At 42.9% G+C, this 25,359-nt stretch overlaps 1 protein-coding gene across 2 annotated transcripts in view; it reads left to right on the forward strand.

The window, feature by feature from the left end:
• Positions 1–25,359, forward strand: part of DNAH9 (dynein axonemal heavy chain 9) — a 196,515-nt gene that overhangs the window by 133,942 nt on the left and 37,214 nt on the right. For both annotated transcript variants that reach the window (XM_035342655.1, XM_035342656.1), the window contains 3 exons: positions 11,625–11,818; positions 17,980–18,128; positions 21,313–21,440. In XM_035342655.1, coding sequence (XP_035198546.1) covers positions 11,625–11,818; positions 17,980–18,128; positions 21,313–21,440 — 471 coding nt within the window. The remainder of the gene's footprint in view (positions 1–11,624; positions 11,819–17,979; positions 18,129–21,312; positions 21,441–25,359) is intronic.

Here is a 25,359-nt window from a genome sequence, read left to right on the forward strand (position 1 = left end):
GTTCAGCATGGGGATATAAAGCATGAACTCTGCATTTCAGTTCCTCGAGTCCTTCTGAGTTGGAATACTTTACTGACTGAAAGGGTTCTGTACTGCAAATCTTCTTTCTACTTCAGTCTTATAAGCTTCTTCTGGAAGGTGAACTTACTTCCACCATATATTGCACGGGTTTCAGGCTCTGATTCTCCTTTAGATCTTTTTGTGCATCGTAGAAAACATTATACTCTTTTAGTGCACAAGGATGGCTTTACCAGCCCTGCCTGAAGGTGAAACACTCTCCAGGGAGACACCTTCTCTATTTGCAGTGAGTTTCTGCTTTGTGAGGTGATCCTTTCTGTGCCAGCCAGCTCCATTCCACATGTGGGTGGAATGGCCTTTCATGTACCCCTGTGCTCCATCATGATTGCTGCAACTGCCTCACTACTGTGATGAGGTTGGTTCAGTCAGCTCAGGCTTAGGAACACCAGAAGGAACATCAGCTCCCTGTCATTCATTCTTCAGACTTTATTCTTGCCATTCTTGTGTATTTGACATATCCAGGAGAAAGAGTGTTAAAGTGCATAGCATACTGTGTCTGAGCTGGCCATGAGACCAGTGTTAAGGAGCTCATACTCATCAGAGCTCAAACAGTGTCAGTGCATCACTGCACAAAGTCTTCTTCTTTTCCACCAGCTGCATACCCCAGCTTTGTTGCCAGCAGCAGCCTGCACTCCACTATCTTTCACCCATCCATCCAAAACTGATGTGGTGTTGGGTAGCTATCACTCAGTCACTGTGTGTGTGGTGTTGCTGGAGAATTATCCTGAGACAGGCAGAAATTGAGAGGTAGCATAGAAGTGGACTGCTGCCTGAAGCTGCATTGCAGTAACTGGTTTTCTTTGAGGTGAGCCCTTCCCACTCAGCTTCTGCTCTCCTTTTGCATCCCTTGGGGTTTGTGGTAGAGATAGAAACTGTGCGATAACAAGAGGAAGCTGCTCTGTACACCCTTTTCTGAGCAGTGAGAAGGCAGGATGTGAATGCATCCAATAGGGCTCCAAGAATGAGGTGTCTCCAGCCTCACTGTGCATCTGCTGTCCCCATGAACTGCACATCTTGAGGAGCTACAGCCACTGGTTAATAATCTGCTGTAATTTAACATATTTCAGGATTTCTGGATAATGAATTCTTCATTATTGGCTACTGAATACTCTTCAGATTGTCTTTTGTGATGATTGTTTGCAATATTGATTCTACTATAAATAATACAGCTGATATCAACTTTATTAGTGTTTATCTTCTATTAATGTGCGTTGGTTTATTAGCCTTTGAGTTTTTGGCAACTCCAGCTACTGGAGGCATAGTTTTAGTACAATCACATTTTGTCACAGGCTGCTATAATTAGGTTAATTAGTCATGGCTTCTGTACAGCTTATTAGCAGGCTAAAATTTCCTTTTCTTTTATCAGAAAGATTAAGTGCTGTAATAAAATGTTTCTTCAACAAAGCTTGAGCAAAGTACATTTCAGATTCATATTTCAAATTTGAAGTGGAATTTAGCATTCTGTATAATTTTTTTCAGAGGGACATTGAAAATGCTCCTGCACAAAACACTGCATTTGCCAGAGGTATCAGGCCAAGGTAGCTGTGCCAAAAGAAATCAATATTGATATTTGTGGCCCATTCTGTGCCTCCAATTTTGGGCACATTAACCTCAAAGAAAACCTCATTAAATGTTGAGGACTCTGGGCATGCAAACAGCCTTGTGTAACTTGGCTGATTATTTCTTATTGTTATTTGATTAATAATATATACAGGCTAATAGTGCTCTGCAGTTGTGCAGCTGTTTTCAGCTCATGATACTTGCTCAGTTGACACACATTTATGGTTTCGTCTTCCAGCTTCTTTTAAGTTCAGCAAAAAGTTTCCCAGAGTTTTGTGCTGTAACATCTGTGCCACAGAAGCTCAATATTTACTACTGAATGAAGAAATCCACGTACCTGTCTAGAAGGGCTCAGTTTTTAGGGAAAGGTAATATCTTTTATTAGATCTGCTGATATACTTGGAAAAATAGGTAAGTTGCAAGCTTTTTAGTGCTTCCTTAAGCTTGGCACAGGAACTGAATTCAAACTAAGTACAGGTTGAGAAAAAGCTGCTCTGAGCTTAACTCAATTCAGTTCCTCAGTCAGCCTTTATGGGAGAAGATAATTCCTGTGGAGCCCTTGTGGAGGCACATTTGTTAGCACTGGAGCAAGGGGAGAGGTTAGCAGAGGACACAGCGGTTAGCCTTGGTGCAAATACTGCCTCTGGCTTGTGAAAGGGTTAGTTAAGAGCAGGACAGGGAGAAAACTAAGCCACTGAGTGAAACTAGTACCTTTGCTGAGTCCCTGACTTATGTGTTCCATAGTGCTGGTCGTTTCAGTTACCACTATTGCAGGTATTTAATAGTGATCCCTTGAGAAGTCAGAAGTATTCTTTTACTGAGGTTTTTTCTCTTTTTTTCAGTTTCCTTTATTACACCATGTTATAATTGCTTCGCCTGCTGTGCTCCCTATTCTTAGCTTGAAAGTTGTGGTTTCTGTTGGTATTTCTGAAGAAGTTTTCTTCTCTGCATGCAAGCTCGTCTTTTTCTTCTAACTGTTGGTCACCTTTACGCGTAAATGTATGGCCACACCTTAGGCCACAAAGGTCTGCTGCTACTGCTTGATCTGCATAGGACATCAGGACAGAAATGTGTGCAAGGGACCACTTCCTTTTTTATTATTATTATTTTTTTCTTTTCTTTTTTATTTTTTAAGATTGAACTTAAAACAGAATCAGTGTAGAGGTGGTCCTCTGTGGGTTTTTCCACATTTTTTCTCCCTTCCTTTGTTGGAAAATCTCCAGTGCCAAAAGATCATGGAATCACAGAATAATTGAGGATGGAAAGGACCTCTGGAGGTCATCTGGTCCAACTCCCTGCACAGGCAGGGCCACCTAGAGCAGGCTGCCCAGAACCATGTCCAGGTGGCTTTTGAAGATCTTCAAGGAAGTAAACTCAAATTTCTCTATGTACAACCTGAAGCTGAAGGTATTGTTACCTGTGTGGGAGATGAGGATTGTCTGAAATGATGCACTGGGGTCCCTTCAACCCAGAGCAGCATGTAGAACTGCTCTTCATTTGTCCAGAGGGCAGTCAGCTCATGCCATGGTTCTGTTCTGAGCATGGATACAGAAATGTCATCATCAGGTTCTGTGTGTCAATGTGGCCCTTGCTTTTGTGGTTGCCTTGGTTGCAACTAGCCCTTTTTAGGAAATTGGGGTGGGTCTGAGGCCACTGAGACTAGCTCAGCGTTGGTGAATGATTATCTCTGTGTCCCCTGATGCTCTGTGCTGCAAGCTTCTCCCATGCTCCAGCTCCCTTCCTGTGGAGCCATTGTCCACATTGACCCCATGCCCTTGTTCCTACAGAACCATTGCCTGTGATTAACCGCGTGTGCATCTGGCTCCTGCCTCAGCAGCCTGTTCCCTCCTGCTGGATAGAGGCAGCACTGGATCTCTTTTACACAAATGAACATTTCCCAAGTCTGACTTTCTTTGTGATATTTTCTGCAGCGTGTCCTCATTGCTGAATGCAGATGTGTCCCATAGGATAAGTGAAGCTATTTAGTATACAGCAAGAATACACCTGACCAACTTGGATTACTTCTTCATCCCAGTCATTTCCTTCATCTTTTTCTGAAGAGGAAGAATTTTCATTATGTAGACATGAAAACACTACTGAAAGGGCATCGTTTAATAATGTGATGTTGAATAATGAGCTCTAAATACTGAATTCAGCTTTCGAGGAGGAGAACAGCAGTAGACAAAGTAGTGTATTAACTCCATATTTATAATTTTGCAGAATGTGGATAAGATTTTGTGTGTGGCTTATGAGAAAAAATACTATATCATATATTTTACATTTAAGAAAACTGGATTTTCCTGACAAAAGAACAGAAAACTGTCTTCCAACTTTCACTTTATGTAGTTTTCAGACACTGAAATTTTTCATTCTTGTCAAAGATTCGTTGTGATACAGTCTGCTGCATGTATTGTGTTCTTTTCACATAAGCAAGGTCCTTTGATCAGGCTGGTCAGATATGAAAGACTTGCAGCTCACGGCTTCCTATGTACATTCAAAATTATTATGTCAGAGAATCATAGTCGTAATTAAATCTCATCCATTACATCTAAAGGACTGAATTAACTGAGTTACAGCCTTTTAGTGCATCTTTGATAGAAAACATCGATTATGACACTCCAATATGCATTTATCTGCTCTCATCTATAAGTTTCCTAAGGACATTCATCTGTCCTCACCAGCACTCAAGTCTCAGAGAAGTATTCACAGCATCTCAGAATACTACTTGAGATCCTTCTGTCTTTTGTTTCCTTTTCTTTTTTAACCTGCTGGCTAATGATCTGATATTTATCTGAGATACGGCAGAGATTTTGATCTCATCAAATATTTAAAGACGTACTTTGTTGGTTTGATTGCAGAGTGGAAATTGAGTTTTTCTGGATATTTCTATGGCCGTGTCCTTCATTTGCAGTGCACCCTGCCGTGTCTTGGAACCTGCTGTTAGCTGGTCATTTTGAATGTTAACATCCTTGCTCCCTCTAAATGGAATGGAAGAGATATCTTTTAGATATCAAATATATATATATATATTTAGACATTACGTATCTTTTGATGTCATATTGCTTTGCTTGAAAGATAGGAAAAAAAAAAATCAGTTACAGTGCACTCCTGAAAAGATTCTAGTAAGCTGTGGTCCCAACAGTGACTGCAGAGAGCAGAGCTCTGCTGGAACGAAGGGGGTGCAAGCAGTCAACCCACTTTGGACACAATATATTGTGCCTAGATATGTAAGATATGCTTAGAAGGGCGGTGAAGGCAGATGGCTGGGATTTGGCTCCTCTTTATAAGTTCATCTCTTTAAATCTACGTCTTTTGTAAAGGACCTGTTTGAGCTCCTTATTTCTGTAACATGGTAGAGCTCATAAGTGTTTCCTTTGCGTGGCAGTGTTGAGGCACTAAGTGTCTGAGGCATAGCTCAGCTGACCTCAGACACCTCTGGAACCCTGCTGGTAACACCAAGAACATAAGATGGCCTTCTGTGGAGGCACTGATAATCTGAGAACCATCCCCACTGTGTGCACCACAGTGCACCTCACTGTCACCAGTACCTGAACAGAAATGCCCTTGTGCAATGAACATAGTCTGACAGAGTCATGGGGACACACCCACCACTTCACTCAGAGTTGTCCAGGCCTCTGCTGAAGTCCGGTTTGATCTTTGCATATTGCATTTCCCAAAGGATGTGTAGATTCTGGAAACAGAGGAGAGCAGTGAGAAGTGTCATGAGAACATGACTGTGAGGAGAGATTGAGGAGGAGAAAAGAAGGAGTTATGTCTGACGGCCTGAAGACTGAGGGTACAATCTTCAAAAAGGCTTCTCTGAAGGGAAGAGAGCAATCAGTTTTATAAATCAGTCAAAGATAGAGCAAGAGACATCTCAAAGTACTGCACAAAAGATTCACACTGGACATTTGGAAAATCTGTGACAGAGGACAGTGAAGGACTGGCATAGCTTGTGATTGAGGTTGGATAAAACCATCATGTCTTTAATTTTACCTTCAGGAGAGATTTCCTCATGAGTTGAATAATGCAGGTAGTGCAGCTAAACAGAGAACAACGCCTTCGGTGAATGAATAATACAAACAAAAACCTAGTCTTGGAAAGATGGAAATAATCCATCATTTTCTACATTAATTCTCCTAGTTAACAATAGTATTCAGATGGAGTAATTCATCTGCCTATATGTCTCCTTCCTGAATGATCCCATCTATCAGTTTGAGCCAGATGCAGGTTTGACTTTGTCATTCTTCCGGGAGCTCTTTCTCCAGCTGTGAAGATGCTGGTATTCCTAAGGAGATGTGAGCCACCCAAAGGAAATGAAGGAAAGAAATTATGAATATTTACTTATATAAGCATAACTTACAGTGTGGGTGGACAACGCAAGACCTTCAGAGGATGTTTTGAAAACACATGAGATTGTTTCCAGGTATCAGACATTCATGCAGCCACTCTGCTTTTACCCCATTGCAAATTTCACACATAAACTTCTCCAAACTATACAATCCCATGTACAGACAGCCTAGGATGCTGAGTTGTGATGGGACTTCCCTCTTCCTCCCTGGGAGCACTGTATCTCCCAGGCAGGTTGCTGGAACATAGCTCCAACATGCGCAGCCAAGCCATAGGGACAGCTGCCCAGCTAGAATGTTTTAAATTACTGCAGTGTTAGTAGACTTTGAATCTAATCCCAGTTCTCATTTTGGAAGCACTCCTAGCCTGGATAGCAAACCTAACCTAGCACCTGGAAAAGATTCCCCTTCAACCATCATTAGCCTCCAGCCTAAAAGCCTGTCTTTCCTGCATTATGTGCACATCACTGCCCGGGCTGGGGGACACCCCGGTGTATGGCAGCCCTTGAGCTTCTGCAAATGCCGTTGTCAGGATATTGCCTTTCCAGAATCAGTAGTTGCTGGGTCGGTTGCACATCTGCTGAGCACCATGGACATTTTGTGGAGCCTGCTCAGTGGTCAGGCATTGGAACAGGTTGCCCAGGGGTGGAGTCACCCTCCCTGGGGGTGTTCAAGGAAAGGTTGGATGTGGTGCTTAGGGACATGGTTCAGTGGGTGACATTGGTGGTAGGGGGGTGGTTGGACCAGATGATCTTAGAGGTGTTTTCCAACCTTAATGCTTCTATGATTTAATCATCTCACAGAATGTTACTATTGTGAGAATATTAAATATTTCTTTCCAGTGTTCTCAAACTGTGTGATTTTTATAGAGAGCCACATGATGCTTGATGTGTTCCTTATAGCCCTTTTTAAATAGAGGTTCTTTTTTTAAAGCAAGATAGATAAGGAGGTCAGACTTGAAGTATGAATCAGTTATATCATGAAGACTCAAAAAGTAAGGATAGGTTTTAAAAAATAGCTTCAATTTTTTAATTATGACTTTATTGTGTCTTTTTTAGAAACCAGTCTCATGATTGCTGGGGAACTTGTAAATAAGTGTTAGGTGCTCCCTCTGGCAGCACTGGTTTTACTTGCATGGTATTAACATTCCATGTAAGTTATGGTGGAGCTGAGCATGGTAATGAAGAGCTGCTTTGGCTAGGAACAGAGCTAGATGATGCTGGGGTAGGATATTTTAAATTATGGAAATAGTATATATATATATATATATATATATATATATAAAGTCTTTAAAATGTTTTCTTTTAGTGCCAGTGGGAAGAAAACAGAGAGATAATCTCTTTTTGATTTAGATTATTTAAAATATTATGAAGCAATGTCTGAACTTGGGACCAGTTTTGACTATGTAGAGTCCTTAGAATAACTGTCTTTTTGTGATAAGAGTATATGTGCTTTCTCTAATATATTTACAAAAGCTTGTTGCCATGTATCTGGCAGTAGAAGATAAATTACATGTGGCAGCAATGACACTAGGCCTTTGAAGGTGTTCTTTCCACTGGAGATTCACCCCATCCTCTAGAGGCAGCGAGCAGTGAGGGAGAGATGAGTACCTCATCTCCTCATTGTGCCCATCTGCCTGGGCCCTCTCCTTGTCCCTCCGAGACATTGTCATGTCCTTGTCTTCAGGCTCTTTCCCTTTTGGCCTCTGGTTGACTCTCTCAAGAAGTGTGTGTAAGCACATCAGCAGCTGTTGTGCTGTGGCAACTAGGGTTTCCTTCTCCAAGATGATGGCTGATACTCACTGTGTTCCTTACAAGTGTGGGGAGAAAGAGAGGGCTTTGCATTTGTGAGTTTGTGAACTTCATGGAACTGCTGACATTTCAGCTCCAATTTAAAGTTGGTTCTGACTTAGAGGAGAAACTGTCAAAGCAAACTGAAGTGATAAAGCAAATTGTCTGTGATTCAGTGAATGAAAAGTCACTCAGAGAAAACAACGATCTGTGCTTTGACATAGTGTGAGAAGCCCTGTTTTGCTGGCAAAGTCTTCTTTTGTGATATAAGCCCAAGACCCTCCTGTTTCTAGCCATCAGAGATTATTATAATGTGGGTTGCACAGACAGGAGCTAGAGCCCTCCAGTCCTTTTGTTCATATTTTATTTTGGTCAATGTTTTTTGTCTCTCTCCATTTCCATGACAACTTTAATTGACAAATTTATTCTTCATTATGTTGACAAAAATAGCCTTACTACACAGGTTGATCTGTCCCTATCTATGTTCCTGCTTTTCCTCCTGCTGCTTGGAAACAGTGATAAATTATTGTTGGTCTAAGAATCTTGGAAAATATCTCAGCAGGTATTGAAAAGCAATTAATATTCACAGAAAGATTACTGATTGAGATAGCTTTCACTGCTGCAGCTTTTAAATAGCAGCATATCTTATTAATAACATCAGTCTTAATAAATGCAATTAAAATTGTTGACTAATGAAAATTTTAGTGTTAATTTATATAATAGAGACTTTATACTTGCAATTAGAGCTTTCTTAATTCTGCAACATGTTGCTCAGGGAGAGAGAGAGACTATCATCTCTGATTACGTATCTGTCATTTTGTAAGAAGAAAGCAGTTTTTCAGAGTCTCCCTTGTTAACATCACTAAGAGAATTCTCGAAGCAGCAGCAGCAGCCAAAGTTCTGAAGTGATATTTTAAGTAACTCACTTCAAAAGTCAACAATGTTAAAATGTTTTATATAAGCACTTGCACTGATGAATCCACTGAATTCAGCATTTGCTACTGTTTTGTGTGCAGGTAGGAGAGGCGCATCAAATATATTTATCACTGCAAGGACAAGACACTTGGCAGATCAGAATGCATGGTGTTGCTCTGATGAATTTCAGTTTCTCATGTTTTGTACACTGGTTTCCAGTTTCCACAGAAAGCAAGATGTGGCTCTGATTTTAGAGCAATGGCTTCTGCTGCTGAAATTTCTCCACATCGGAGATAATCCACACTTGGAAGCAACATCTGTTGAGTCACTACTTTGCTCACACCCTTCTTCACAAAGTTCTCATCGTCCCTGGCAGTTTGGCGTGGAGATGAAGTCAGTCCATTCTGCAGCTATTGAGTGGTATTACATGTGCTCTGCTGTTACCTTTTTGATAAAAATGTGACTTTGGGCAAGGCTTGATTTGTTCCAGAAGCATGTATAGAAATAACTACAAGTAAATCTGTGCCTCTAGCTCTGACTCTGGTCCTAGAGCACTTGACCTGGATTTGCCTTGTATAGTCTGAAGAAGAGACAATCATGCAGCAGCATCATAGCAGCCTACAGGTCCTGGTAGGACAGCTGTGGGATGACTGAGCCAAGCTCTCCTTGTTAGTTGCAGTGAATGTAGTAAGTTTCAACTGTCACAGATTGCAGCTAGGGTGGTTCAAATCTGACATCATCTTTGCCAAGAGGGTAGTGCAGCTCTACAACAGAGCACCCAGGGGGGCTGAGGAGGCTCCATTTTAGAGTTCAGCATTTTGGTACCATGGCTGACCTAGTCCCAGCACAAGGTTAGACTGGAAACCTCCTCAGGATTTTTCCAACCATTCCATCTGTTATGCTAGGAGTGTAATATTCAGCAAATGTCCAGTGTCAGTGGCACCCATGGGGGTCAGCCTTGTGACCTCTTTTTATCCATCATCTACTGGTGTTCTCACTGCTGAAAGCACAAATTCATTCATTATAAGGAGCCCCTTTGACATGCTTTTTTCCCTGGTTCACTCTCCAGGTTGAAGTATAATAAATAAACTCAATCTGTTAGAAAGACCAAAGTTTTACCCTGCTCTCCTACTCTCATTGGGAAGCCTTTCCAGAGGGACAGTGTGGCTTTCCTTCCATTCCAGCAGAGTGGCCTGCAGTGTCTGCTGCCTTATTCGCAACAGCATCATATCCAAGGCAATCTCTCAGCAGTTCTGTCAGGGCATTTGCATGACTTTCAAAGCCCTTTGGCAAGTGTGTATTTTTTCAGTTGATCTGAACAAGGTATGACACCAGCGTTTTTCAAGGTGCTTTCTCGGCTGCTTTCAGTAGCAGAGCTGTATGGGATGTGAGCCGGAGCATTAATGGTGCAGAACACCTCTGCCCATCAAGAAGCTTCTGCTTTGCTCTGAGCATGTCCTTCTGTTTCCATAGGAAATAGCTCATTCACTGTCTTTTATACACCACTTGTCTTTTCCTCTTCATGTTCAACTGCTTGCAGCTTCAGATTATGCAAAATGTGCTGAAGATGTTTGTTTCAGCGAGAATTTTGCTTGAAATCCAAAGGAACCTTACAAGTAGTGCAATATGTTTTGCTACCACTTGTATGAAAGATAATTTGGATTCTTTACTTTTCTGCGTAATATTTATAGACACCACTTCTTTACAGTGGCAGGAACATTAAAAAAAAAGTCTAGCTACATTTTTGTGGTAATTATCATTTAGGCACTTCATTGCTCAGCTGTACATCACCTCCGGATGTTCCTCATCGACCTGTTTATGCTACAGGCCTGTAGCAGCACCAAGAAGAAGCTGGTATTTGTTTTTGGCACGTAAAAAACTCAGTGATCTTACACTGGCACAGTAGCTTACGTGTGTTTATACAAACATGTCTGTACAAAGGAATCATCTGCCCATTTAAAGGTTGGACTATATCTTAGAGGTCTTTTCCAACCTAAATAATTCTATAATTCTTGGATTTACAGTTTTCGTTTAATGAGATTTGTGGCTCCACGGTCACCTCAGCTGCATGGCGAAGTCCCAGCTTTGTGGTTTGTCACAGTGTGTGCACCAAGCTATGCAGACAGCACCCCAGACCCAAAGGCAGGTTTTACCATCAGTCGTGGTTTTGCTGTGCAATCCCCTCTGTTGAAGCAGCAGGGAGACTGTTTGCAGACTTGCAGCTCATGGGAATGCCAGCGGTGTGCTCTCCTGTCAGAGGTGGGCTCACAGTTTCCAGCCCACATTCAAATCACTCATTTCTGGGGTAACTCATAGTACCATGTGCTGGCTACCTGAGATTGTTGAGTTGTGGTTTTGAAGCAAGGAGAGCAGATTTCCTCTCACTTCGGGTTATGGAAAGCTGCATTGTGGGTGACACCAGATTTTCCCATGTTGTCCCTTCCAAACTCCCCTGCCACGGTGCCTGTGCTGCAGGGGAGAAGACCTGGATGCAGTTGTGGCTTCATTGGCAGGGGAAGGTCCTCGCAGTGATGTGGGTGGGAGCCTCAGGGAAGCTGTGTTAGGTGCAGCATGATTTTAGAGCTGACACTCTGTGGGCAGCCTTGAGACATGTTTCAGTTCAGAAGATGCAGGTGGCAAAAAAAACCTCAGAGCATGTACCTTCCACAAGTATGAAACTGTCCCCAGTCACCCCTTGCTGTGGCCTTGCAAATCACCCATGTTAATATCTGTTGCTGTGACAATGTGCTGACAACAGAGCTAGGAAAAGGAGAACGGAAAAAATCTGATCTTGGTGGGGTTCTGGTTGTGGTTCCCAGGCTCCAGCTATGGCTTTTCTGATGGAGCAAAACGTGGGCAGCCAGTAGTGTTAGAAAAACAGTTCAAGGACATGTAGGATTGTTTTTCTGAAGACCTTCCTTGAATTTTCCAGGCTCTCTCATCTATGGAAGAATTCAGAAACCTGGATCGGGATATTGAGGGTTCTGCAAAACGGTGGAAGAAGTTTGTTGAATCTGAGTGTCCTGAAAAGGAGAAGTTTCCCCAGGAATGGAAGAACAAGTCAGCTCTGCAGCGCCTGTGCATAATGAGAGCCATCCGACCCGACCGCATGACCTACGCAGTCAGGTAGGGGCGCTTCTTCGCTGGCTCTGTAATGCTCTTGCTTATCAGGCAACATTAGGTCAGTGTTATGTAGGGAACTGGAGTAATTCAGGAATATGTTTGGATTTATTTATTATGGAATATAAGTTCTGCAAAATGGTTTACTATAACGGGGTCTTTGTTGAATGAGTTGTCTCTGAACTCTGCAAGAGTCAGAGTCAACACTTAATTTAATTGAAATTTCCTGCTTCAGGAGATCTAACTAACTAGATCTAATATTGCCAGTGGTGAGGGAAGCAGTATAACTAGCACTGAGTGAAGAGCAGAAATGCCAAGCCAGCAACAAGCATCATCATACAGGCATTACACATGCACTAGAGTCTTATAATCAATGCAGCTTCTAGAATTCGTTAAGGTCAATATTAGTTACTAGATTGTTTATGGCTGTTCCTTAGGTGCAAGAATAAAGTGCAGAAGTATAGGGAAATCTCGTAGAGTTTTTTTTTTTTTTTTTTTTTTTCCCTATAAAATTCAAAATTTATGTGATGCTAGTTCTGAAAGTTGTAGGTGTAAATTATGTATTAAAGGTAACTAGGTGGGTCTAAACTTTGTGAACATATGCAAAAGCAATATGCTTGTTCCAGGAGAAACTAAAGGTCTTTCACTCCATTAGGACTTGTTTTCTCCTTCTCTGTCCTGGTAGTCTATGATCTGACATTTCTACAATGCCTCTTATGCCACTGCCTCTCAGATAGTTTATATTGCTCCACCATCTGGCATGTGTGCATATACAGGTGCATGTAGCAGATTGTATTACTCAATGCATGAGCTACATTTCTGTTTGGGCTTTAAAACGCACAGAAAAATGCAGTCAAGACTTCGAGTGAAGTCTCATTATGGTCAATGTTATTATATTTTATTCAATCAAATGCTATAATTTATCATAATTATACCATTCTAAACCATCTTCTTTTTCATTAGTTACTCTTCTGGGGCTGGACTCTCCATGTGTTCTCTCAGCTGAAAACATTGTTTTTCCTTTTGTTATTTACCTTGAGTAGAATAAGCTTTTGTCTTTCTGAGCTTTTAAGTGCATATTTTGTTTCAGCAAGTTTCATTCATTTCTTTCAGTCAATATAGTGGTACTCTTATAGCTCAAAAATTACTGGAACATAAAGTTTACTTCTCTTTTGTGAAAAGGTAAGAGAATCCACATTCTAAAGCTTGGCTGGATATTTTTAGAGTTATGTCAAGCTTTTCTGTTTGCACAAGAACTTTTAAATATGGGGTGGGTTTTTTGTTTATTTCTTACATAGAAGTAGGGTAGAACATAAACTCTCTCAAACACTAACAGTTTACAGTGCCTTCCCCAAGACTTTGTGACTAAAATTCTTCTTGAAATACAACATGGTCAGAAAGTAGTCCCTGATGGCCTAGGAGAAGCTTTTGTTTAGGCAAGCAAACCTCATATCCCCAAAGCAAATGTGAAATTATTAGTGGTAATAATGACAGTCAAAATGACTTTCTGATTTCTCCTTAGAAGTATCATACTCCGCAGACCTCTCTTCAGCCAGCAGTCTTGCTAAAGCAGATATTGTTCCATTAGCGAGGAATATGGATCTCCTAAGAGATTCAGCTCTCTAAAAAACACACGTCTATTCATCTGTCCTTTTCACGTCAGTCAGTAACATCTCGTGATCTGATGTAGGAAAAAAAGAGGTCTTTGTATTGAATTTAATAGTCAGGATCCCTGATAGGTACCACACAGAAGGCTAATAGTCATCTGGCATCCCTTTTTCCTAATCATCTTCAAAATTGTATTGAGTCTGTGACTCTTCAAAGAGTGGGGAACCCTTCAAGCAATGTGCTGGGGAGCTGCATACTCTCACCCTGAGGACTTCAGCGTCGACATTCTTGGTTTAGCCAGTAGCACTTCAATGTCATGTGTCTTAATAAATTCACTGAGTTTTTGAGAGTTTCTTCTGTAGTGTCATTGGATGCCACTAGTTGTTTTGCAGTTTGCAACTTGCAGATCTTTTCCTTTTTTGTATCGGTTAGGATATCTGTAAATCAACTTGCATTAAATTCCTTACTGATGATCAATGAACTTCACTACAAGAATAGTTGTAAACTTCCTGTCTCTCTGAGATAGGTGCTTGACAAGAGCTTAAATGCTGTTAAGGAGTGAAGGAAGAATTCAGTAGCCTAAACATAGGTGAATAGGGTCATTTTAGATACCCTAGAATATCCCTACTTCATCGCCAACTACTGTTCAGAAAGATGTAAGACCTCTTGTGTCTCATGTCATATGTACCAGCATCATGCAGATGGTCTAGAAAGCTCTTTGGTATCTAAAATGAGATGGTTACCATCCTCCCTACACCTTGCATTTACCTGCCTTGAAAGTTATATTTTTCAGTCACTCTGCATAGCAGGTCACTGGGGATATTAGCATAGGGTGTTTTATTCTCTAGGTTTAAGGAGCCATCAGGAGAAACCACTCTTATCCTGACTCACTCTGCAGAGCATAGGTGAGGTCAGTGCTCTACTGTCCATCACCAAGAACCTTAACTTTCTCAAGAAGAAATTCCAAGTGTAAAGACCTATTTCACGCTTCAGTCTTACTGAAGAACATCAGCAAGGGGCTTGTTGCAACACCTTGTGCTACCATGCTTCCACATGCGCAATGAGGTTAGATCAGTCCAGCAGCTGGCAGGGTGTAATTTCACAGAATCACGGAATGGTTGAGGTTGGAAGGGACCCCCAGAGATCACCCCCCTGCTCAAGCAGGATCACCTAGAACACATTGAGCAGGATGGCATCCAGGTGGGTTTTGAATATGTCCAAAAGAGACTCCACAACCTCTCTGGGCAGCCTGTTCCAGTGCTCTGTCACCCAAACCATAAAGAAGTTATCCCGCATATGGTGATGAAACCTCCTGTGGTTCAATTTATACCCGTTACCCTTTGTCCTATCACTGGCCACCACTGAGAAGAGTTTGGCCCCAGCCTCTTTATGTTGTCCCCTCAGGTATTTATAGAGGCTCATGAGATCCCCTCTCAATCTCTTCTCTAGGCTAAACAGGCGCAGCTCACCTATAGGACAGATGCTCCAATCCCTGAATCATCTTCGTGGCTCTTCACTGTACTCTCTAGATGTTCTGCATACCTCTTGTACTGGGGAGCCCAGAACTGCACACGGTATTCCAGGTGTGGCCTCACCAGGGCTGAGTAGAGGGGAGGATCACCTCTCTCGACCTGCTTTCCACACTCCTCCTAATGCAGGCTAGGATCCCATTGGCCTTCTTGGCCGCAAGTGCACACTGCTGTCTCATGGTTAACTTGCTGTCCACTACTACCCCTCAGGTTCCTCTCCTCAGAGCTGCTCTCCAGCAGGTCAGCCTCCAGCCTGTACTAGTGCTTGGGGTTGTTCCCCCCCAGGTGCAGGATCCTGTGTACCTGCCCGTCGTGAACCTCATGAGGTTCCTTTCTGCCCAAATCTCCACCCTGTCCAGGTCGCTCTGAACAGCCACACAGGCCTCTGGTGTGTAAGCCACTCCTCCCAGCTTTGTGTCATCTGCAAACTTGCGGAGAGTGCACTCTGTCCCTTCATCCAGGTGGTCGATAAGTCCAACAACACTGGACCCAGTACTGACCTCTGGGGGGCACCAATAGCCACTGGCCTCAACCTAGATTTGGCACTGTTACCACAACACTCTGAGCTCTGCCACCCATCCAGTTCTCAGTCCAGCCCACTGTCCACTCATGGATCCCACATTTCTGGGGCTTGCCCAGCAGGATGTTATGGGAGACAGTGTTGAAAGCCTTGCTGAAGTCAAGGTAGACAACATCAACTGTTCTCCCCTCATCCATCCAGCGAATCATCTCATTGCAGATGACTATCAGGTTGGTTAAACATGACTTCCCCTTGATGTATCTGTGTTGACTGCTCCTGATCACCTTCTTTTCCTCCACATGCTTAGAGCTGGCCTCAAGAATGAGCTGCTCCATCACCTTTCCAGGAATAGAGGTAAGGCTGACTCGCCTGCAGTTGCCTGGGTCCTCCTTCTTGAAGACTGGATTAATGTTGGCTTTCTTCCAGTCCTCAGGCACCTCTTCTGTTCTCCAAGACCTTTTAAAGATGATAGAGAGAGGCTCACCAGTTCCCTCAGCACCCCAAGGTGCATCCCATTGGGGCCCATAGATCTGTGGGTGTCTAGCTTGCCCAAATAACCTCTAACCTCCTCAACCAGGGGAAAGTCTTCCTCTCTTCAGGTTTTCTCTTGTTTCCAGGCTTGGTAGTACATGGGGGCTAGCCTTAGCAGTGAAGACCGAAGCAAAGAAGGCATTCGGTGACTCTGCCTTTTCTGTATCTGCTGTCATGGAGGCACCCACCTCATTTAGCAGTGCACCCATATTTTTCTTAGTCTTCTTTTTGCTGCTGATTTTTTGAAGAAGCCCTTCTTTTTATCCTTGATGTCTCTTGCTAAATTTAATTGTAACTGGGCCTTGGCCTTCCTCATTGCATCCCTGCATTCTCTGACAGTGTTCCTATATTCCATCCAAGGAGCCTGTCTCTTCTTCCACATCATGTACGCTTTTTTCTTCTGTTTAAGTTTTCCCAAGAGCTCCTTGCCCATCCATGCAGGTCTCCTGCACCCCTGGCTCGACTTCTTTCTTGTAGGGATGCACCAATCCTGGGCTTGGAGGAAGTGGTGCTTGAATGTTAGCCAACTCTCCTGGACCCCTATTCCCTCTAGGGCCCTGGCCCAAGGGATTCCTCCAATTAGGTCCCTGAAGAGGTCAGTTAGCTCTCTTCAAGTCCTGCCCTGAGGGATGGACCTTTGAAACAATGCTGTATGACTATGGACTCTGGCAACTGGCACCTTCTGCCACAGTTATGGACTTATATGGACTCCTCAGCTAAAGGTTCTCTGTCAGCCATGACTTCATATAATGCAGAGAAGCTGCAAGCCACTCACATGGTTAAACAGGACACTTGTTCTTTTCTTCTGGTACCATTTCACAAGTCCTACTGCTTATACTGTGGACCACCCCTATGAATACATTGTCTGAAAGACATCAAGGCTTTCATGGAGCCAAGGCCTGATGTAGAACAAGAATGTTGTGATTTTGTATCTCATGGACTTCATTAGATTTTTGTGGACTGAAGCTCTCCAGCAGCTCTTTAGCAAATCTGTGCCCAAACCAGAGAAATCTACTTTTAAGAGGTACCAAACAAATTGGAATTTCTTTCTTTTGCAATCCCTTTGGCATTTCTATTCCAACTGCCTTTCACTAGTCCTTGAAGGAGTCTCTCAGGTCTCTTAGAAAGAATTTGGCTGCCTTATTCTGGTATCATCCCCCAGTTGAAAACTGGTCAATGTTTTTGTTCCTCTGTTACCGAGGTTTTCAAAAGGCCTTAGTCATGCACCTTTGCTATAAAAGCAACTGCTCCTTCCTGGGGTTTGAATATAATGCCTCTTCCTTTGAATCGATATTCACTGTGTCATCTTTTTATAAAGCAGTGATTTTTGGTAAGCTCACCCCAGGGAAATTCACCCTGAACGTTCTCAATACGCTGCCTACTGTTCAGGCAGCTCCCGTTTGCTCAGTTGTATTCTTCCTTGCGACTCTTGTGCAGAGGCTAAGCTGCATGCACTGGATATTCTTAGAGCTCTTCCCTTTTATCTTTCCAGAACAAAGTAATTCTCTAAATCACCCAGACTTTTTGTGGCTTTTGGTGATACATCTGAAGTAATGCTGTTTCCTCTCAAATACTGTATGGATTGCAAAGTATGTTTCAGTTTCCTATACATTAACTGAACTATTTCTTCTCCCCTGTGATACCTATGTCAGAACCAAGCCAGTATTGAACTGTATTGAACTTCTACATACAGTGCTGGGTGGGTAGGTCCCACTGTTTGTCCTTCTCATTTTGTCATTTGTCAGATACTTCTCTGCCATGTGTCATTTTACACCTGTTAAAAGTACCAAATGTTGATAGTGAGAGGTCCCAGAGCCCACTCTGCAAAACCCTCTCTCAAATTATTTTGTACCCATTATTTTTCATGAAGTTTCTCATTCGTTTGAATCAGCAAAATTAAAATGAATTAATTATTTGCAAGGGAATCTTTCTTTCCTGAACAATTGTAGACTAGCAAAATTTCTTTTTCTTTCTGGCAGAGATTTTGTAGAAGAAAAGCTTGGCAGTAAATATGTGGTAGGGAGATCCCTGGATTTTGCAACATCCTTTGAGGAATCAGGACCTGCAACCCCAATGTTTTTTATCCTGTCTCCAGGAGTTGACCCACTGAAGGATGTGGAGAAACAAGGTAAATAAATCATGTCTGCGAGCATAGCACAGAATTGTGTTTAATTTCCATAATTATCTTGGCATGACATTCTATTATTTTTATTTTTTTCTCATCTGTTTGTAGATATTGGAGTAATCTGGTAAAAACATAATTGTGAGACGATGCGATTGTTTCTTTCCTTTTTTTTTTTTTTTTTTTTTTAATAAAGAATTCTGGGTTTTCATCTAAAGTTTAATTTAAACTTGTCTCTTTCCTGCAATGCTGAGATTCCCAGTGTGGTTCACACAGCAACGATCTCTGAGTTGGTACACAACCTATAATTTACATCAGAGATATCTAATACGCTGTCAGATAGCTAAAAATAAGCAACAGCTCCCTGTAACGTTCTGCTGGTTAGTGGCAGAGTTTCCAGTTTTTAATCCCATCCTTCCTGAGTTGTTTTTGGTGTGGATGTTATGATGTAGTGCTGTCAACTGGCTTCATATCCAAAGTGGCATCTCTGAGTTGCGTTGTTTGAGATGCCAGTGATTGCCGTGGAACACCACGTCAGTGCCTGTGCTCTGAAGCTACCAACATACAGAATTTTGCTTCAGGTCTCAGCTCCACTGTGGATGCATTATGGTTTTCAGCCTGAACATGGCAATCACGGTACATCAGAAAATGGGGTCAGATTCTCAATGGACCACTGCCAAATTGAGGTCACTGCAGTCACTTCTTCTGAGACTGTTGCAGCAGAGGAGCTCCATCCTTCTGGAGCAGAGGGCCAGATACCCTTGGGTATTGCTTTAGGGCTGCTCCAGGTTGCCACTGTGCTCATCAGATGTCTTTTCTCCTTCTCGTTTTCCAGTCATGCAATACCCACATCTCTAAGACCATTGCTCGTGGTCAAGCCCCAGTGCTAACGTACATCTAAACTGTATGAATTACATATCAGACGATCAGTAGAGCTATTGGCCAGTATTTAGCAGGCAGGTCTCTAGACTAAACCTCAGCAGGGCTGGCAGCCCCAGCAGAGTCACCAGTAACACAGAACTAAACCATCATTCCGGTGAGAGGTGGCTGAGCTGTGGGTTCATTTTCCTCTGTGATGCACATTCTGGGTCCTCCCAAATAATTTGCAAGTCAGTCCCAGGCCAGATGGTGGTATTTGGTCATAAGCAGCTCCTGGGCTTTATTTGGTCTCTTTCTTATTTGGTGTCTTTCTGCCCTGATATCGGGTCTCATTACTGTGAATTGAAGGGGACCCCATGAGGAAGGTGTTGTCTTGTGCCTGGCTTCCCATTGGAGCCACATTGGTGATCCGGTCTCTCCTGTGATATTTTCTTGTACGGGAGATCGAGCACTAAAATCCAGCCACGAGTGATTTAATCAGAATTGTAAAGATACATGTAGTTGAGCACCTGGGGTTAGTCAGCTAGAAAAATTACAGCAAGTGTAAGTGAAAAAAATAGACAAACTGAAACCATTGCTTCAGTGCAGCTACACTAGCCTTCAAGTCTGCCTCACTGGGGTTTGGTCCAGATTCATTATTCAGTATTTTCTCTGTCCTTCATTAAGTTTTATTAAAGTGCATGTCTGGCTTGATAAGTCTTTTGAATGGAAGGTGACTTTTTCCAGATGCTGCCCTCTCATGGGGCCTTTCCTTTGCAATATGGGGAGGACCCTGAAGCAAACACTGTTGGTCACGGAAAGCTTCTCGTGTCCCTGCTGAGGACAGCCTACCTGCACTGTGTCCTCTCCTCTCCCCTCCAGCAAGGAGGAAGTCTGGCAACGTCTTTTGTGAGGCAGCCAGTGAAGGCTCACTGTGTGTCCCTCTGCAGCCCATTCCCATCCATGATGGGGAAAAAACAACTGTGTTTTATTTACATTATTAACCACCTGCTTTAGGGCAGTACCTACCTTCTGTAAATTTGCCCCGACCCTTCTTGAGAGGATGAGTCCTGAGGGCAGAGTTACTCTGTGAGGAGTGGATCAGCAGCTCTCAAAGTTCGTAGCAACCAGAGATGGTGAGAAAGAAAACTGGAAGTTGTCAAATATGGGTAATGCTGTGTCCTAGGGGTTTTTCTGTAGTAAGGCTAAGCAGAAAACCTGAGCAACTGGAAGGGTTTGGATGTTTATATATCACCATCTGTTTCCTATCTTGTACCAAGAGCTGCATCCTCAGTCTTGTTAGAGAAATCTTTTCCTTGTTTTACTATAATACTTATCTGCTTTCAGCAGGAATTAAGGATGCGTATGCTGTCTGCCTGTAGAGATATGTGTAGGCAATGCCAAGAGATCAGCACGTGGGGGCTCCCTGGCTGTGCTGAATGCATCCTGCCACACTGCGCGGTGCCAGCGTGGACGGTTGTGGGGTTGCTTTCCTGCGGGAGCACAACGCAATGCTCATCCTCCAAAGGAGGAGCCCAGAGGAGCATCAGGGACAAAATGAAGAAACGCTAAATAGCTGCAATCCTTCCTACAGAGCAGCATATTAAAAGTTACGGTCTCTGGGGTTCCCACCATGCACTGTGTGGGCCCCGGTGCATGAGGTGGTCTGCAGTGGTCCTGCAGGTCCTGGAGCGCCCTTTCTGATGGGCTCTGCTGCAGCCCATCAGCCATGTGCCTTCCTACAAGCATAGAGGTACAACACAACTGGTGGCATCTCCACACAGCCAAAATCCAAGATGAAAACAGAAGGGTGGCTGATTCCTAAATCTGAGAAACCTGGGGGCCTTGGTCTAGGTCACAAGACTCTCACACAGATTTTGTTTCTGCCGCCTGCTCAAAACCAAAAGGGTTCCTAACCTCACTGCTGGTTTGAACATGCATTCACGTGGCACGTTTCCCCACTGAACGATATCTTGTTCAAAGACTATTTAATCAGCAGGAAATGATTTTAACTTCTACCACTGTAAAATATGTTTTATACAAGGTTGCAGGGGAATAGTGTTCTTTAAACAAGAGGCACTTTGTAATAATGTACCTTTGTGTTGATGCTGCTCTGTAATTAAAAGTAGTTTGGAAGAAGCCACTGCTGTTTTCAGTGCTTTGGTAAGGAGTATGTGAGAGACAAGATAACTCTTGTAAGAAGTGTGATAGCTCTTCTGTGAGGGTTTTTGATAAGGCTGAACTCAGCCAGGCTGCTGCTGCCTGAGCTCGGCTGTGCTGTATGCCATTCCGGTTAAAAAGTGCTGAACATTGCCTTTTTTTTTTTTTTTAGGGAAAAAACTTGGTTATACATTTAACAACAGGAATTTCCACAATGTCTCCCTTGGACAAGGTCAAGAGGTAGTTGCTGAACAAGCTCTAGATCTGGCTGCAAAGGAGGGTCACTGGGTCATCCTTCAGGTACGGTATCTTTGGAAACAGCTCTGCCATCCTCCCGGGTTCCCTGGCACTGATGAAATTAACAAGGGCAGGCTATCATTCCTTTCTGGTAGGAGATGGGACAAGGCATTATCTGCATGTTCAAAACTGCCAGTTTCCACCTGTTTCTTGCTGTTATATATTGTTTTTTATCAGACTTTGTCATCTTGGTTCTCTTGCTCTTGAGCCCTCTATGGAGTGTGTAGTTGCAGGGAGTCCTCTGAGAGAAGGTTGTGCTACACTTGACTGTGGTTTTATTTTCTCCACAAATACATTAAGAGCTGTTCCTGAGAGCTGTTAGATGGGTTCTCTTTTGACCATTCAAAACCTACTATGTATTTAAATGAGCAAAAAGAATGTGTGCCCTGCTGCAGGAAAGGCAGAGGCTATCTGCAGTGGAGCTGTTGCCTTTATGCATCCCAAAAGAGGTAGATGCTTAAAGCTGTCTTCAGAACTCAGCAAAATGTTGCCAAGTCTTCTAGGGTGCGAGGGGAGTTCTGTCTTCACCACGTGCTCTCTGGAGTCACTTATTCTGCAAGTGCTTTGGTTTGCTAATATGCAGTCAGTGATGCCAGTTTTCTTTGCAGGTCTTGGGAATCCCTTTGATTTCCTTGATGTGGATTTTATAAACATTTATTACAATTGAACTGTTTGTATAAGGTTTAGGTTAAAACAAAGCTTGGAGTCCTGATCCGAGCCTACGGGCCTGATTTTGGATTTAAATTAAACGCCACTGATATTTTGATCTTTCTTCATGCTCTTGCTGCAAGCTTCCTCCAAGGTAGACAATTCTGAGCTTTTCCAGAGCTTTTAACATAGACAGCTGCAATGCTAGCCTCTGCCTTTGAGATGGTGGTGAAACTAAGCAGCTTTATAAAATGTCTTCCATTCAGTACTGCAAAGTGAACGTTTTTCTTTTTCTTTTTTATTTTTTCCCCTCTAATGGGGAGTAGTTGCTGTATAGGATCTCTTTTAACGTCAGTGTCCATGTCTGTTGATTCAGTGCTACCAGATGAGTAGCGTGGGCCTCCATGTTTTTGTTTCACCCATTCACATCTCTGGTAGGCAGAGAAATCAGTAAAAGGTGGACACTGAATGTTAAATCAGAAGAGCTGCAGAAATGAGATTTGTATGAAAGAAGGATTTTGATGGTCGAGCTAACTGGCTTTCCAGCAACACCTGCCAAGTGTGACTATCTGCAGTGGCACAGAGCAGACAGGCTCCCCTGGGAGCTGACAGAGGAGTTTAATGCAGCTGGCTGCTGGCAGGTTTTGAAGCAAACTCCATGAGGCAAACTCAGGGGACACGGCAGTGGCAGCAAGGACAGGCTGCTGGATGCCAGCGCTGGGTCTTGCTGGGGTCAGTCAGTCACCTGGGATTTTCTCTGGTGTGGTCACAAAACTGATAAAACTTCATACACACAGGCATCCTAGTACAATATTGTGATTGGTTTAGCAGAAAGCAATGCAGACAAGACTGATTCAAAACAGAGATCAGAGCTCTTTGTGTTCTCATAGTCACCAACCTTCTGAGCAATCCAGGCAGGGCCCCATGAGGAGATGGGTGTTGTGCGTTGGTTCACTCTCAGGACAGACTTGGGAACATCAAGTGGCAGTTTGAGGCGGGCAGTGCCATTTCTCTCCAGTTTCTGCCTTTGGTGTGTTGGTTAGGCATGTGGACAACAGGGCAGTGGATCTTACCTGTCACAAAGAAGGGCCAAGCTGCTCCACTCCAGACTGTGCCACTGTATTTCACTTCATGTCCCCATTTCTTTCCAAGGCTTTGATCTTTATGTAAAATGAGGAAAAAGGAAGGGAGAGTGTGAGAAAAATCTCAAATAATTTTCTTCAGACAGGATCTTCTGTGAAGCTATTTTATTCGTGATTGCAACGGCGGATGTCTTGTCAATCAGGAGTGCATTTTAGTAAACAAACCATAACCTTTTATTCCCGATTACCTGATGCCTGATCACCTCCCCTGTTTCCTCACTGGCTGAGTACTACAGGTTCACAAGCTACTCGATGCTCCTCTATACCATCTATGTACATTTTTTTTTTTTTAACCCTTTAATTTCTCCTTTCTTGTGTTTCGAGAACTTGTGATCTTTCTTTCACTGTTCTCACATTGCTCATCCTCTTTTCCTCAAGCTTCTACCTTATTTTCGAACAGGGAGGCCTTCTACTGTCCACTTATCTACTTAGCATTTCTCCTTATTATGACTACACAACTACCTTGGAATAAAGAAAAATAATTCTCTACTGCAAAAACACAACTTTGTTTCTCACAAGAGCAGCCTGAGGTGCTAAGTAGGTATCCCCTAAATTGGGCGGGTTGGTCTCAACTCTTTTGTGGTCAGCAGAAATCCATCTGAAATCAGATGGCCCTCTGGGCAAACTTTTTTGCAAGGTTGAACAATTTTTTTTTTTTTTTTTTATGAGGCTGAAATGCTAATCAGTCCAGATATTGATAAATCAGTATCCAAACTCATCACAGCAGGAATGAATGGGAATCCCACAAAGGAGTCTCCTGTCATTTCAGTCATAGGTCATAGCAAATATTTGCCATATGACCTTATTTGACAAGGTCTTTCCTTCAAGGCTTTTGATGACAGATACCTTACAGACAGCTTCAGGAGTGTTTGTAGATCAGTTACACAGGACCTGGAATGACACAGACAACTCAATATGCAAAAATGCCCCAGAATTTATAAATCATCACAATAATAATAAGAGAGTGGAACAGAGCAGATCTCAAGGGGCAGTCAGGGTAATTTTACCCATGTTAATCAAACTCATTGTTTGGAGGCTGTATGCCACCCACAGGACAGCTACATACAGGCTTCCCATTTGCTGTTGAGGAGACAGCTGTTAGGTTCACTTCTGAATTTTATTGTCCACTGATCAACTGTTCAGGTAACATGGAATAAAGGTCCCCTGATAACCACTCAACTTGCTTACTCATATAAACCTATACACACGCTTTTGAAGACAAACACTTGATATGGTCACCTAAATGGCTTTTACACATGTAGTTCATTACCGGGCTTTGATTGGAACAAGAAATAATGATAGTCAAGTACTATGAGTAATACAGAGTCAGGGAATTATGTTTGTGTGAATCAGTTGTTAAGGGACATTGAAGCAGTTGGGAAGTTGTTACTGTTTTGCAGCAGCAGGATCACTTTCTTATGTCAGGAAGGGCTGCTGATTTGGGACTGATTCTTTCTGAATTGTAATGACTGGACAGTGTTACCCACTGAAAAGAAACCAGCATCGTAGGAGGCAAATTAAGGAAAGCAGCATCTGTGTTTCTCCTGGGAAGCAAAAAGTTTTTCAGCTCACCCTAAAACTGGAGGTTTTCAGGAATGAGTCATTTGACAAGGCAGAACATCAGAAAGCACCAGTCATTTGTTCTCATGGAAAGAAGTGTTCTCCTGCTGCAGGGCCTGACCGGTGAGGCTTCCTGATTCTCTAGTACCAGCACTGCCCCTGCCTCCCCTGAGCTGCAGCCCCTTGTCGTCATGGTGTGCCACCAGTATTGGGTGGCACAGATGATGAGAGAATCAAGTCCTATTTGCTAAAAACACAGATGGTCCAACTGCAGAATAGGAGACTATCTATGGCAAAAGTGCAACTGCTGCAGGAGGACATAGGGCATGTTGCCTGAGGGGCACAGAGAAGAACCCCAGCACAAGCCCAGCAGCTACTCTTTTCAGAGTTGTTTGTTGGCATGGAGGAATCAAGGAAGATCTTTGAGCTCCTCTGAAATCCATTTAATATCAGGTTTAGCATCTATGTCTCCTTAGAAACAGTTCATAGATTTGTAGGGGTTTGAAACATATTTTTCTGGCCATAATAAGAACACAGGATTTTGATCTGGGACTTTCACCTTAGGCAGGTAC

This window comes from Oxyura jamaicensis, chromosome 18 (genome assembly GCF_011077185.1).
Source record: "Oxyura jamaicensis isolate SHBP4307 breed ruddy duck chromosome 18, BPBGC_Ojam_1.0, whole genome shotgun sequence".
Classification (NCBI taxonomy): Eukaryota; Metazoa; Chordata; class Aves; order Anseriformes; family Anatidae; genus Oxyura; species Oxyura jamaicensis.